At 55.5% G+C, this 13,067-nt stretch overlaps 1 protein-coding gene across 2 annotated transcripts in view; it reads right to left on the reverse strand.

Moving 5' to 3' along the window:
• Positions 1 to 1,669: 1,669 nt before the first annotated feature.
• ASIC2 (acid sensing ion channel subunit 2) overlaps positions 1,670 to 13,067 on the reverse strand; it is a 1,016,483-nt gene continuing 1,005,085 nt past the window's right edge. For both annotated transcript variants that reach the window (XM_045488090.1, XM_045488089.1), the window contains exons 6-10: positions 12,270 to 12,423; positions 9,560 to 9,651; positions 5,942 to 6,021; positions 4,432 to 4,500; positions 1,670 to 2,626 (exon numbers count right to left, since the gene is read on the reverse strand). In XM_045488090.1, coding sequence (XP_045344046.1) covers positions 2,525 to 2,626; positions 4,432 to 4,500; positions 5,942 to 6,021; positions 9,560 to 9,651; positions 12,270 to 12,423 — 497 coding nt within the window. In that variant the 3' untranslated portion in view covers positions 1,670 to 2,524. The remainder of the gene's footprint in view (positions 2,627 to 4,431; positions 4,501 to 5,941; positions 6,022 to 9,559; positions 9,652 to 12,269; positions 12,424 to 13,067) is intronic.

Raw genomic sequence — 13,067 nt, forward strand, 5'->3', positions numbered from 1 at the left:
TACTCTGCATGGCAAAAGAGACTTTGAAGTGTGTGATTAAGTTAATGACCTTGAGACGGGGACATTATCACGGGTTATCAGGAGGGCCTGATCTAATCACAAGAGTCCCTCTAAAGTGGAAGAGGGAGGCAGGAGAGGGTCTGGGATAGAGGGAGATGTGACCCAGGAGGTCACGGTTGTGTGCTGTAAGGACTCCACCCATCATTGCCAGGTTGGCTGAGGGAGGCAGAGGCCACCAGCCACAAAACGTGGGTGGCCTCTGGGAGCTGGAAAAGGTGAAACGGTTGCTCCTCCTGAGCCTCCGGAAGGAAGACAGCCTTGCTGACACTTAGATTTTAGCTCAGGGAGACCTGTGTCCACCTTCTGACCTCCAGAATCCGGAGACAATAAATCTGTGCTTTAAGTCACCGTGTTTGTGGTAACCTGTTACAGCGGCGACAGAAAACTAAAACAGGGCACCTTCCAGCAACCTTGCACTCAGTCCCTAAGGATTAAAGCCCAGCTTTGGCAACAGCCTTGCGTATCCCCGCACTGAAAGGGTGCTTGGGAGGAGGCATCTCAGGGATGCTGTGTCCCATCTGCCTCCTGGCCACCGCGTGTGTGAGCGTGGCTGGTCTGATTTGTCCCCCCGCGCAGGGGGAGCAGAGCCTCACGTGCCTCAAGTCTGAAGGGGCCTCCAGAGATCCTCTGCGAAGATATGGGTACAGTATTATTTTCATCCTCAAATTAAGGGAACTGAGGCCAGAGAGCACAGCTGTCGAGAGAAGGAGACGGGGCAGGCGCTCCTAGCTCCTGCTACCTGGTTCTTCTCATTTGGTCACTGGGGAAATACCTCTTCCTTATGCTCGTGGATCAGGCAGGGGAGAGGCGGGGAGAGGGAGGATGATGGTGAGAGACTGGAAGGCAGAGCAAGGGCCAGGCAGTGTTTTCTGCGCATCTGTGCGTGAGGAGGAAGGCGCCAACCATATGAGGCTTTAGGGGAGATCTTGAGTTGGTAGTGATGGGGGAATGGGGAAAGGGAAAGTTAGGCTACAGGCACCATCCCCTTGGAATTAACATGATGCCGTGAAGACACAGATTCTGCCTGGAAAGGAAGCTCTCTCTTGCCGCAGCAGGCACCTCCCCACTAGGCACCTCCACCCTCCGATCCTGCCTGGACATCCTCTCAGCAGTAGCGGGAGTGAGGTGCAAAGCCAGTGTGGCCTCTGCAGGGACAAGCAGGTCTGTTTGATGGGGATGAGGAGGTGGGGTGCAGAGAGCCTCCGGAAAGGCTGGCGTGTGGGAGGGAGGCCAGCCCGACTTCATTGACAGGGGAGAGGAGTCAGGACCGAAGTGCAGAGGGACGGGAAGGCCTCCTTCATGGTTCTTAGGTCTGGGCGGTGTTCTCTTCGAGCCACACGCCTATGGTCCAGGGCAGTGTCGTTCAGACCGCAGGCTGTGACCCATCAGTGGTCATGAGATCGTTTAAAGGTTGCGATCAATAGTGTTCAGAGACTTCGAATAGAATGTAAGTGCATACCCTCCATACACTTTGTAAAGGTAAGCGTGGTTGCAGGAGACTTTCCATGGCTACAATCTGTGGGTTTTAACCCGGCAGGCCTGGCCCTTCCCAAAGGCTTTGGGGAGCGAGACCTTAGTAATGGGGGGAAAGGCAGCATCGACTCGGCTGTTTCCACAAGACCAGCTTTTAATATGACCGTGACCGGAAGCACGAATAAATAAACGCCAGAGAAAATGGAGAAACCAAATCAAACCAAACCTCAGAACATCAAAACCCAAATCTGGAGAATGAAACGAAACAAAACGGATCTCTGACAGACAGACAAAACAAGCCCCCCACCCCCAGAGAAACAGAATTGGACTGTACAAGCCGGGTCACGAGGACAGCAGGATGACGCAGGTCCCCTGGATGAGCGCTGGAGTCGCCCAGGCCGCCCTGCCTCCACCAGGCGCTGGGACGGGGGTGGGGGTGGCCCCGGTCAGCCCACAGGCCGCCTCGGGCAAAGGGGTTTGTGGGCAGGTTAAGAACCTTCACAAACTACACAGGGACCGGACGTGGCTGAGAGTTCTGAGCTTTTCCTCTTGACCGTGCCGTCGCGATTCCAGCGTGGCCACGGGGTGGCTCTGGGGCTGGAGCCTGGTCCCACTGCAGGACTGCAGAGTGGCCGGCGGAAAGCGCATGGAGGAGAGTCATGAACAGAGACGGACGAGGGGGTGGCGCCGCGAGCAGTCTCAGCATGCAGGTGCTTTATACATCTGGCAGTGAGATGTGATGGCAGGTTGGTTCTCGGACAGTTCCAGAGTGTGACTCTTTTCTCCTAAGAGGGACGCACGGCGGGGCCCGAGGACGCGTCGTGTCAGACGTGGCCGCAGTGAGGTTTTGGCAGATAGTTTGCTATGTGTGCATAGGGGGCTCTTGCTTCCTTCTGTCATCAGGGGCCATCACACCTGAGCCTGCTGTCCCCTGTCCTGGGTCTTGGGCCTCAAGGTCTGTTTGGGAGGGTGCCGGGTGGTCCATGGGCTGTCAGCAGGCAATCTCCTCCAAGGTCCCCAGGGCCGTCTGCAGGGGCACATTCACAGTGTGGCTGATGGTTTCAGAGTGGTTTGGCATCGTGTCACAAGTGCTCTGGAGGCAAGGAGATAGGGGGTGCTGATATTCATTCTGCAAAATGTTGTCATGATGCCCCTGGCAGCCCAGCCTAGGCCCTGGGAACTGTGGCCCCTGCTTGTGGGCTCTCCCAGGGCACCACGGCCCCTGCCCCAGACATCTCAGGGGCTGGCTTGCTGTCGCGGGGCCCGAGGCTGGAGGGGCCTCGCTGCCTTCAGGATCCTCACCATTGCCCACTTAGGTGCCCCCAGGGTAGGGACCGGGTGCCCTGGTGATGGGGTTCAGCAGCTGCCCCGATGTGTCACCCAAAGCTACATCTGAGTGCTAACTCCGAGGCAGGAGCATGTCCCCTCCTGTCCTCCTCCTGGGGTCCTCCCTTGAGGCCTTTCTGGGTAGAGGAGGACCAGGCTGGGGGCACGGGGTGCCAATTGCTGAGGCCTAGGAGGAAGTGGGGAGGCCCCCAACCAGCCAGAACCAGAGTAGTCATGGCTCCCCAGTGGACCTTTAGGGTTAGCCTGGCCCCTGGCAGTCTCGGGTCCCTGGACAGGGTGGGGCTGGGGGGCCTTGAGCTTTCCCAGTGACTCCCATGCCGCGGAGGGCTGGAGGCTGGGAGGGATGGGAGCAGAGAGATAGCGGACAGGAGGCTGTGCCAAGAGTGTGGGGGAGATCTGATGAGGACGGGGCTGCAGTGGGGGGAGGTGACAGAGGCTGAGCACTTACTGTAAATTAGGCACTGCTGACTGCTTTACAGGCATGGCCTGCTTTACAGGCAAATGACAAGTCCCTGAGGTGCCTGTGACTCGACAGGTGCTCAGGGAGGTAACCCACCTGCCCTCAGGCACTGAGCTGGGAAGCAGGGACCTGAGTGCAGATCCCCGGCCCCTTCCACGCTGCCTTCCCCTCAACACAGACGCTGGCTTCTATTCAACAGAGGCTGCAGGGGCCCGGGAGAACCTAAGCAGAGATTTTTCGCCCGGGAGATGGGTAGAGACATGGCATCTGGAGCAGAAACGGGGGCCTCCTGGGGAGAAGGGGCTGGGATCACTTTGGATTTGCTGACTCCAGGGGGGTGGTGGCTGCCTCACAGGCCTGGCATTCTCAGGGCGAAGTCTCACCCGGGAAAAGCCAAAGTTACCTGTACCAGGCAGCTGAGGCCAGAGCCCAGGAGCAGACTGAGTTTGGGAAGGAGAGCACACAGCCATAAGAGGTGGGGCCTCGCTGGCCGCTCGAGGGAAGAGAGGCAGAGTAGGACGGCGGTCAGGGGGGCTCTGCGTCCGGCTCTGCCATTCATCGCCTGGGTGACCTTGACCTTTTAGGCCTCAACGGACTCAAATGCAAAATGGAGAGAACAGACCTTTCTCCAGGGTAACCGCACAGCTGAAATGACAAGGTACGCTTATGGCCTGCAGCATGGAGCCTGACGCGTACTTGGAACGCACAAGGAGGCGGTTACGTGGGTAACAACCTCGCGGGGCCCCAAGCTCCGCGTCCCCTTCCGAAGGAGTAAAGCGCCAGTGACGTCCTCACTTGCACCTTGACACCTGAGAGTAAGGGAGCAGAGCCTCCCTGCTTCCCCCAAGGCACGTGATGAGAGCTGTAAGGCTCCAGCCCTGGAGAAGCTAGACTGGGCCAGGTATTGGCTACATCCATGGCTTGCTATCAGGCTCTGGATGGGTGTCAGAGAGAGCCCCGGGCTCCATGGAAGTGTCCTTGGACAACCTGAGTTAAGGCGTGTCTCCCCCACCCAGGCCCTGACATCTGGTCTCATGCAGCCCCACAAAAGCAGAGAACAGAGCAACCTAGAGCACACAGGCTGCTCTTACCACGTTCTCGTCGTGGCTCCCTTCGTCCTCTTCTTTACCAAGCAAGTCTAAGAGCTTCTCTTTGATCAGCTGCAAGAAAATCAGGACAGGGTTGGTCAGGTAGAGCGACCAGCTCTGGGAGCCCCTGCCCAATCTTTTGGCTGAAGCGAGGTTTTGGTGCAGGAGGTAGGTCCTGGAGGAGGTCACAGGAGGCCCCTTCTGGCACGGGGACCGTTTTCTCTTGTGGAAGGAGCGTGTGGATGAGCAGCCTGGGAGCCCCTTTCTGAGGCTGGGCCTGGGGGAGGAGATTACCAATCACTTTCCAGGCCTGACAGCCCCACTGTTCATAAGACCAGGGCCCCCCCTGAGTTCATAACATTCGATTCCTAGCAACGAGGGGCAGTTATTAAACATGTTACTTGGCAGGATGCAATTTCCGTAACTTTATAACAACTCTTCCCCAAAATTAATAAGCAAAGCAGAATGAGATCTGGCCGTGGGTGACTTGGGTTTGGGGAACGAGGTCACCATGCCGGGAGGGGGAATGTGGGACTCCAGAGGACCCTGGTACTCGGGGTCCTCCAGCTCCCCACAATGGTCCCCAGGGGCCTTTGGCCAAGGATGGCCCTCTCTGGGCGGCAGAACACTGCTGTGCTGGCTCTTCTTGCTGGAGCGAAACTCTGGTGGCCCTGGGGACACTGAGGAATCCCCTTAGGAATTCTGGAGACACTGGAGCCAGCCCAGCTCTGGAGGACGCAGTGGAGACGGGGTGGGAAGGGAAGGCTGAGGAGCAAAGGAATTCTCAGAGCCAGAAGCCGCTGTCTATTGTTTGAGATGCTTTCAGAGGCTCTGTTTCAGCTGCCTTTTGAGGGGACATCTCTGGCTGTGAACAGCCAGAAATGACCTGTGTGCCTTTGTTCCTGCTTCCTCAGAATTGATGAAGTCGTCAGGAAATGCCGCTTCTCTAAGCCTGCCTGCACCAGGATAGGCACTACTCAGGTGACGGGCCACCCAGAGGGCCCATGTGTGCATGCGTGTGTGTGTGTGTGTGTGTGTGTGTGTGTGTGTGTGTGTCTGCTGGGTGAACGTAGTATATATGTGTGCGTGTGTATTTACGAGTGGTACCAGGGTGTGTGAGTGGTGTGTGTGTGGGGGGGATCTGCGTGTGCATGTGCTGTGAGTGTGTGGGTGCAGACACACACACGTATGAAGCCACCACAGCTGGTCTTGCGTGGGAGGGGCTCAGAGCTGGCCTCAGTTCTGGCTCTTCTCCTTCTCGATGCTTCTTCTCCCTTCCTGCAAGTGTGGACAGCCCACGGATCTCCCAGCTGCCTGGGGATAGGACTGTGGCTTCTGTCTCTCTTGGACCCACCCCCTCCTCCCTGCCTAGGACTTGGTGATAGACAGTATTTGCTGACAGGGAGGAGAAAGCGGGTTCTGGGTGGAAAGAGGCCACCCTCTCCCCCATGCATCAGGGTAGGATGAGAGTATCAGCATACGGTCATTTCCCCACGAACAACCCCAGTCTTACCTCGTAAATATAATCAAAGAGCTCTAGTATTGTAAGGATACTAGCACCAATAAACAGTCCCATCTGACCACCAATATCACCTGGAGAGAGAGAAAAGGTCAAAGATTTGGCTTTACGCATGGCCCTTCTAGGAAGGAGTGAACAAAGAACTCAGAAACCAGACCTCCCTCCACGGGGAGCCTGGGCCTTAGGTAGGTCAGGCCCTGGACAACTCCCTCCCTCATTGCACAGCACCCAGTGTGGATGGGAATTAACCCAAATGCTTACTGGAGGGCCTACTGTAAGACCTCACAGGCTAATGGGCTTATTCAATTACCTTCAGAACCACACTCAAAGCCTCGCTTTGTCTCTGGGCTGGGAATAGAGACAAGAAGTGTGTGGTTTTGGCCTGGGGACATGGCAATGGAGCCCAAGACTCATGTGTCAGGTGCCTTGGGCGTGGGTCTCAGAAACAATGGCACAAGAGACCTTCCTACCCTCCCAATCATGAAGAGGCCCACAGGGCCAACTCAGGGCACCTCTCACCTTTGGGATAAGGTCATAGAAAGCATCCCCCTAACTCCCCCACCTGAAAGTAAATGCTCAATTTGGTCTTTTCCTAGAGTAGATGTTCTTGCTGGGGGGTATATAGGCCCCATTGACCAAAGTGTTTCTTGACTGGTCTTCAGGTCCCCCCCCAGTGTAGATACCTGGACATGCCCCAAGTCTGTAAAATCAGAATCTCTGATTCTGGGGTCTCGAAGTCAGGATTCTTAAATTCCCAGGGGATTCTCCAACCCACCAGGGTCTGAGAACAACTCTCCTGTGGGAGTTGCCGACAGTTGGAGACCCTTTGGAAATGAATGCAAAACATTACATGGGTGTACCTGGGCATTTGTAGTGGGAGAGTCCCTATTTGAGAAGCTATTATCAGATCCCCAAGGGTCCCCCCAAAAGTCCAAATGCTTGGCTCTGGAAGTCAGCGTGGTCGAACAGAGGGCTCGGAGTATCTGTGTTTGGAGAGTGGCCACCAGCCTGCTGTGTGGTTTTGATAACCCCTGACCTTCTCAGTAGCTTTGCCTTCAAAGGACATTTGGTGGTGGAGGGGAGTAGAGGAGAGAACTGTGAGGTTCTTGCCAGCTGGAGCCTCTGAGACCATTAGTTGCTGGGCTGGGCAGGGAGAGCGCCTGGGAAAGGGGGTGCACCGGGCTGACCTCATGGTCTGAGAACTTTCTGTTGGCCACATCTGCCCTCTCTGATTACAATCCCTGATTATGGCCGAGTGGGGTCAGACAACCACAGTCCCAGGTGAGCAGGCAGAGAGGGCAGGAAGGGGGCTCTTCCTGGGTGGGCGTGGAGCTGGGCTCCAACGGTTCCCCTCACTCCTCTCCCCCCTGCCCTCTCTGATGCCCTTCGTGGGGACGTTACTGGGGAGTGGGTTCTTACAGGTGTTCATGTCAGGTGTGAGGTGCGTGTTTGCATGTGTGTGCAGTGTGTGTGAGTGTGGGTTATGTGCCAGGGTGCTCTGCATGTGCACATGCTTGTTTAGTAGAAGAAGCATGTCTGGCTGTTGATGGCTTTATACAGGTGGCTATTTACGTCTAGGGTGGGGACCCTGAGTGTGTCTAAGTGTGTGTGAGTGCGGCTTTGTGGGGGTGGGCATAGTGCGTCTGAGTGTGTGGAACCTGTGTGAGCATGTGTGTGCGTACGGACAGGTGTGTGTGATGAGTCTGTGGGTCTGTGCCACCGTGCACCGGTGTGCGTGGCTCAGCATGGTGTGCGTGTGTGTGCGCTTTGGGGCGGGGTGTGCTGTGTGTGGATGAGTGCCTGTGCGGTGTGCGCTGGGGTGAGGGCGGGCTGCACAGCGGTGAGGGAAGGGCCCAACGGGCTTGGGGACTGAGTGCTTGCGAGCAGCACGCACTCTTGTCACGGGAGGCACAGATGGCAGCATGATTTCTCAGCAGGCTATTCTGGGTGGGAACAAGATGCTGGGAACATCTCATCCTCATATCAGATGCAGAGATGAGCTATCCTTTCTGACAGATTCAGAGCTCAGGCCCTTCTCAGTGTGTGTGTGTGTGTGTGTGTGTGTGTGTAAGACAGAGAGAGAGGGAGAGCGAGAGCGAGAGAGAGAGAGAGAGAGAGAGAGAGAGAGAGAGCTGTGAGCCTATATGGGGGGATGGGGAGAGAGCCCTGTCTTGAGTTCTCTTTAGGAAATGAAGGAGAGGGATGCCTGGGTGGCTTGTTGGTTAAGCATCAGACTGTTGATCTCGGCTCAGATCGTGATCTCAGTTTGTGAGTTTGAGCCCCACATCGGGCTCTGCGCTGGTGGCGTGGAGCCTGCTTGGGATTCTGTCTCTCCTTCTCTCTGCCCCTCCCCCACTTGTATGCACACTTTCTCTTTCTCTCTCAAAAAAAGAAAAAAAAAAAAAAGAAATGAGGTGACAGAGGCAGGGTAAGTGGGTCTACATGTCTGGAGCATGACCTCTACCTCCGGCCCAGGACATTAGAGTCTTGGCTTAGTCCCTTTTGGCCGCAACAGTGTCTGAGACCCAAATGATAGCCACCTTAACCCAACTGGGTCCCAGCTGTGGCCCAGTCCCCAGTTGCCTGGGAGAGGTGCAGAAATGCTCACATGGTGCCTGGAATCACCAGCGGGGGCCCTGGGTCTCTGGCATGGTGACTGTCCAGGTACCAGAAACTATTCTTTATGGACCTTCTGTGGGCTGAGGCTTTACCCCGGCTAACCATCACAATGAACTCATCAAGCAGCTTTATTAGACCCATTTCACAGAAGAGGGGCCTGACGTCCAGTGAGTGAGGCCACTTGCCCACATTCTCGGAGCTGGTATGCAGTAGTCTTTGGCTCTGAACCTCTATACTTCCCTCTACACTTGCCACCCACCTCCCCCAGGATACCACTCTCTGTCCAACTCACAGGGACAACAGCAGCTAATTCTCCTTGTAGGGACAGCATCATGTCCTCTCTTGAGAGTGAGCTGGAGTTGGGAGAAGGACCCAAGGCACAGGTCTTTCAACTGACCACCCCCGGGGGTTTTGTGAGTTTGGCGGGGGGCAGGGTTGAACGGAACTCCCTGCATCCGTTCTTGGCGGTGCGGCCAGGGGAGCTGATGTGAACTTGAGTGGGGGCGGCAGTCAGGTTTGTAGACATCTGTGGATGTGTGACCCTTCTTTTGTGTTTGACAAAGGACTCTCAATCCAGGGAGGACATCTGGCCCCAGTGCTGCCATGTTGCTTTCCAGTCCCACACTCACACTCACTGCCTGGGGACCACCCAAAGCTCAGCCTTCCCTCCATTGGACAGCTCTTTTCCCGCTGCGGCCCCGGGACTGTCACTCTAACCTGGGGGCAGAAGACCGCAGAGTCCAACGGGGCAGCCCCGGGAAGGCCCTCAGAGACCTTTCAGCTCACTTGCATCATTGTGTCAATGGGGAAGCTGAGGCTTAAATTGGGGCATGAGCTGAGCCTAAAACCTCCGCCACACCGGAGGCCTTCCCATTCTGGGACAGAGGGCATAATTAGCACATTGAGAGTGCTGTCTGCCTGCCTACCCCCTGCCCACTCCCCCTCACTCCCCACCATGACGTGTGGAAATTTGTGCAACAGACACCGACATACCGAGTAAGGCAGCAACTTCATATGCCTTCTTCTGTTCAATCGTCTCATAATTGAGCGCTTCAAAAAATATATCCAGAACGAGGATGTTCTCTCTGCAGAGGGAATAACCAGTACCATACACGGTGAGGACCATCGGGATCCACGCAGGCCATCCAACCCAGCTTTCCCATTGACAGAGGGAGGGGCTGAGGCCCAGGAAAGTGAAACGACCAGCCCAAAGTTAGAGCTGGTCAGCGACAGAGCTGACCTTGGAACCAAGAGCCCTGACCCCCAGCCCAGTGCTCTGGAGGCACATGTCAGGTGTCCCTCTTTGGGACAGCTTTCCACGAGTCCTACCTGGCCTCCAGGTCTCTGGGCCCCCCACAGGGTCTTCCTGGCTCCCCACCTGCAGGTGAGTTCAGCACTCTCTTGACAAGCTCTTCACTCTCTTGCCTTGCTTGCCCCAGCTGACCTCCCGGGTGGCCTCTACCCACTCCCGAGAGCCCCCCGCCATGCTCCTACTTGGATTTATAACAAGGTTGTCCTAGTGGGACACCCGTGCGCTCACACTGCCAAATCAGCTGCCAGGCTCAGGGAGGAACAAATCTATATCTGGCCGGGGGGTTCCCTTTTCCTCTTTTAGGCAGGTGTGTTAACAAGACACATCTTGGCAGGAAAAGTCATCGCTGCTGGCAGAACGTCGGCTCAGCAGCAGGGCCTGGCACCTCCTTTTCTCCATCTCCTGCGACGCTGGTCACAGTGGCCTCGGTGCCCCTTGTTTGCAACCGGCTGAGCCAGAGCTGCCCCGGGATGGGCTCTGGTGGCCGCGTGGCAGGAGGGAGCGGCTGGTGAGAGAGAAGCAAATCCTCCTCTTCATGCAGGGCTCCCCGAGGCGCCGTTCAAAGTAAGTGTCACCATCGCTTGCCTGGGTGATGACAACTGCCTCCTACCAGGCCGCCTCCCTTTCTTCTGGCTTCCCTTCTGTCCTCCACACTGCCCCCTGAAGGATCTTTCTAAAACTGCTAGAAAACATTACAATTCAGGGACGCCTGGGTGACTCCTTTGGTTGAGCGGCTGACTCTTGGTTTTGGCTCAGGTCATGATCTCACGGTTTATGAGTTTGAGCCCCGAGTCAGGCTCTGTGCTGACAGTGAGGAGCCTGCTTGGGGCTCTCGCTCTCTCTCTCTCTCTCTCCCTCTCTCTCTGCCCCTCCCCTGCGTGTGCTCTCTCAAAATAAATAAATAAAACGTTAAAAATAATTACATTTCAGTTCCTCTGTCACCCAGGCTACATTTAAAATGCTCACTAGCCACATGCGGTTAGTGGCTCCCTTGTTGGTCCTCGGAGATACACAATCTGTGCATCTGCCGTCATGGCAGAAAGTTCTGTTGCAGAGCAGTGGTCTAAAATACACGGTTGAGGCTGTCACCTACTTGAAGCTCATCAGAGGCCCCCTCCTCTTTTTGGATAAAATCCACTCCCTGTTCCCCAGGGAGACGAGGCCCTCTTGCTCTGACACATCCACCTGTCCCAGCTCTCTTGTCTGCCCTGTGCCTGGGACACCTCTGCTCCCATGACTTCCAGTCATTTATTCTGTTAAAAGACATTTTTTTGAATGCCAGCTCTGTGCCAGACCCTCCACAGCAGCGAACACAAGGAAAGGCTGCAGCCTTCAGGGGGCTTTCCGTCTAGTGGGGCACACACATACGAACATGGAAATGATACCCTTTGGTGAATGCCACAAAGGAAAACACCAGAGTGCTTGGAGAGAGATTGAAAAGGAGGAGAACTAATTTAGCTGTTTGAGATGACCTTGAAATGGAGACCTGCACAATGAGGAACCAGGTGGGTAAAGTGCGAGAGGAAAAGCATTCTGGGTGGAGGGAATGAAATGTGCAAGCCTGCCTGGAAAACTCCTACACATCCTCTTAAACAAGATCTCTGAAGCTGGGGCATGTGACTGGCTCAGCACATTAAGCTTCCGACTCCTTTGTTTAAATTTTTTTTTATGTTTTTATTTTATTTTTGAGAGAGAGAGAGAGAGAGAGAGACAGAGTGCGAGTGGGGGAGGGGCAGAGAGAGAGGGAGACACAGAATCTGAAGCAGGCTCCAGGCTCTGGGCTGTCAGCACAGAGTGGAACTCATGGGCCACGAGATCATGACCTGAGCTGAAGTTGGACACTTAACCAACTGAGCCACCCAGGCGCCCCCAAGCTTCTGACTCTTGACTTCTGCTCAGGTCATGATCTCACAGTTGGGGAATTCAAACCCCACATCAGATTCCATGACTCTGACAGCACGGAACCTGCTTGATATTCTGTCTCTCTCTCTCTCTCTCTCTCTCTCTCTGCCCCTCCCCCGCTCGCTTTCTCTGTCTCTCTCTCTCAAAATAAAGAAATAAACTTAAAAAAAGTCTCTGAAGCTTTCCTTGAGGGCAACCCCATGTGAGGTGCAGTCAACCAGTCTCCCTTCCTGCCTGTATCAGCCTGTAAAGCATTCAGACGTTCGCTCCTCTCTCAAGACTGTAAGCTCCTTAAAGGCTGGGGGAGGGGCTGCTTCTTAATCATCTTTGTCTTCACTTTCTGAGTCCTAAACACAGAGCTTGGCACACGGCCGAGGGTCAGTTCACTTCTGCCAAACGGAGCTTCCCTCTGCCCTCCTCCTCGACTGCCCCCAGTTTCTCCTGGGTCCATCCCTTCTCCCTCTGCCTACCGGTGCCCACTGAGCTTACGAGATATATTTTTCTGATTTGTTGAATTTCTTCTCGAGGTACTTGGCTGACGTCTTGCTGGGGATCTTCACCATGGACAGCTCTTTGTTGTAGCGGGTCAGGTTGCAGGGTGTCCTGCAGAGACAGTAATTACTGTCCTTCTCCGCCAGCAGACCTGCGGGGGAGAGGGGGGCGGGACTTAGTCAGCTGTGGGGGCGGGGCCCCCGGGTTCCAGCCGCGGGGGAGGTGGGGGCGCGGAAGCTGGGAGAAGGGGCCATCCCCGGGAAGTGAGGGGCGGGGCTGCGGAGATTAGGGGAGCTGGGCTTCGGCTATAGATTGGTGAGGGTGTGAGCGCTCATGAAAAGTGCCCACTCTGTGTGTCTCTCTTGGTCCTGTTCTCCTTCCACTTCCTTTATTGTTACGTTGTCTTTTAAAAATTGTTGAAAGGCACCACTTTTGGAGAATGGGTTCCACAGGAGTCCTGGCCCCTTCAGCTTCCCAGAGCCTTCTCTGCTCCTAGCCTCAGTGTTCTCATCCACAAAGTGGGCCTCCCGTCACGGGCAAACATGAGAGAACATTTTATCTAAAACCCAGGGCTCAATGGTATTCCCTCTGAGGCTCCTTCCTAGCCAGAGCCTGCCTCCGGTGCCTGCTGGGGTAGGGTGCAGGCAAAGATTCTCAGTTCCTGTCCCTAGAAGCAACCTCCCGCATCTTTTCTGCTCCTGTCTTCCACTTAGGAAGGGGTGGCTAAAGATATCACTTCCTTCCTTCCGTCTCTCTGATCATGGCAGTGTTACCCATGGGATTCCATACTCCAAG

This window comes from Leopardus geoffroyi, chromosome E1 (assembly GCF_018350155.1).
Source record: "Leopardus geoffroyi isolate Oge1 chromosome E1, O.geoffroyi_Oge1_pat1.0, whole genome shotgun sequence".
Classification (NCBI taxonomy): domain Eukaryota; kingdom Metazoa; phylum Chordata; class Mammalia; order Carnivora; family Felidae; genus Leopardus; species Leopardus geoffroyi.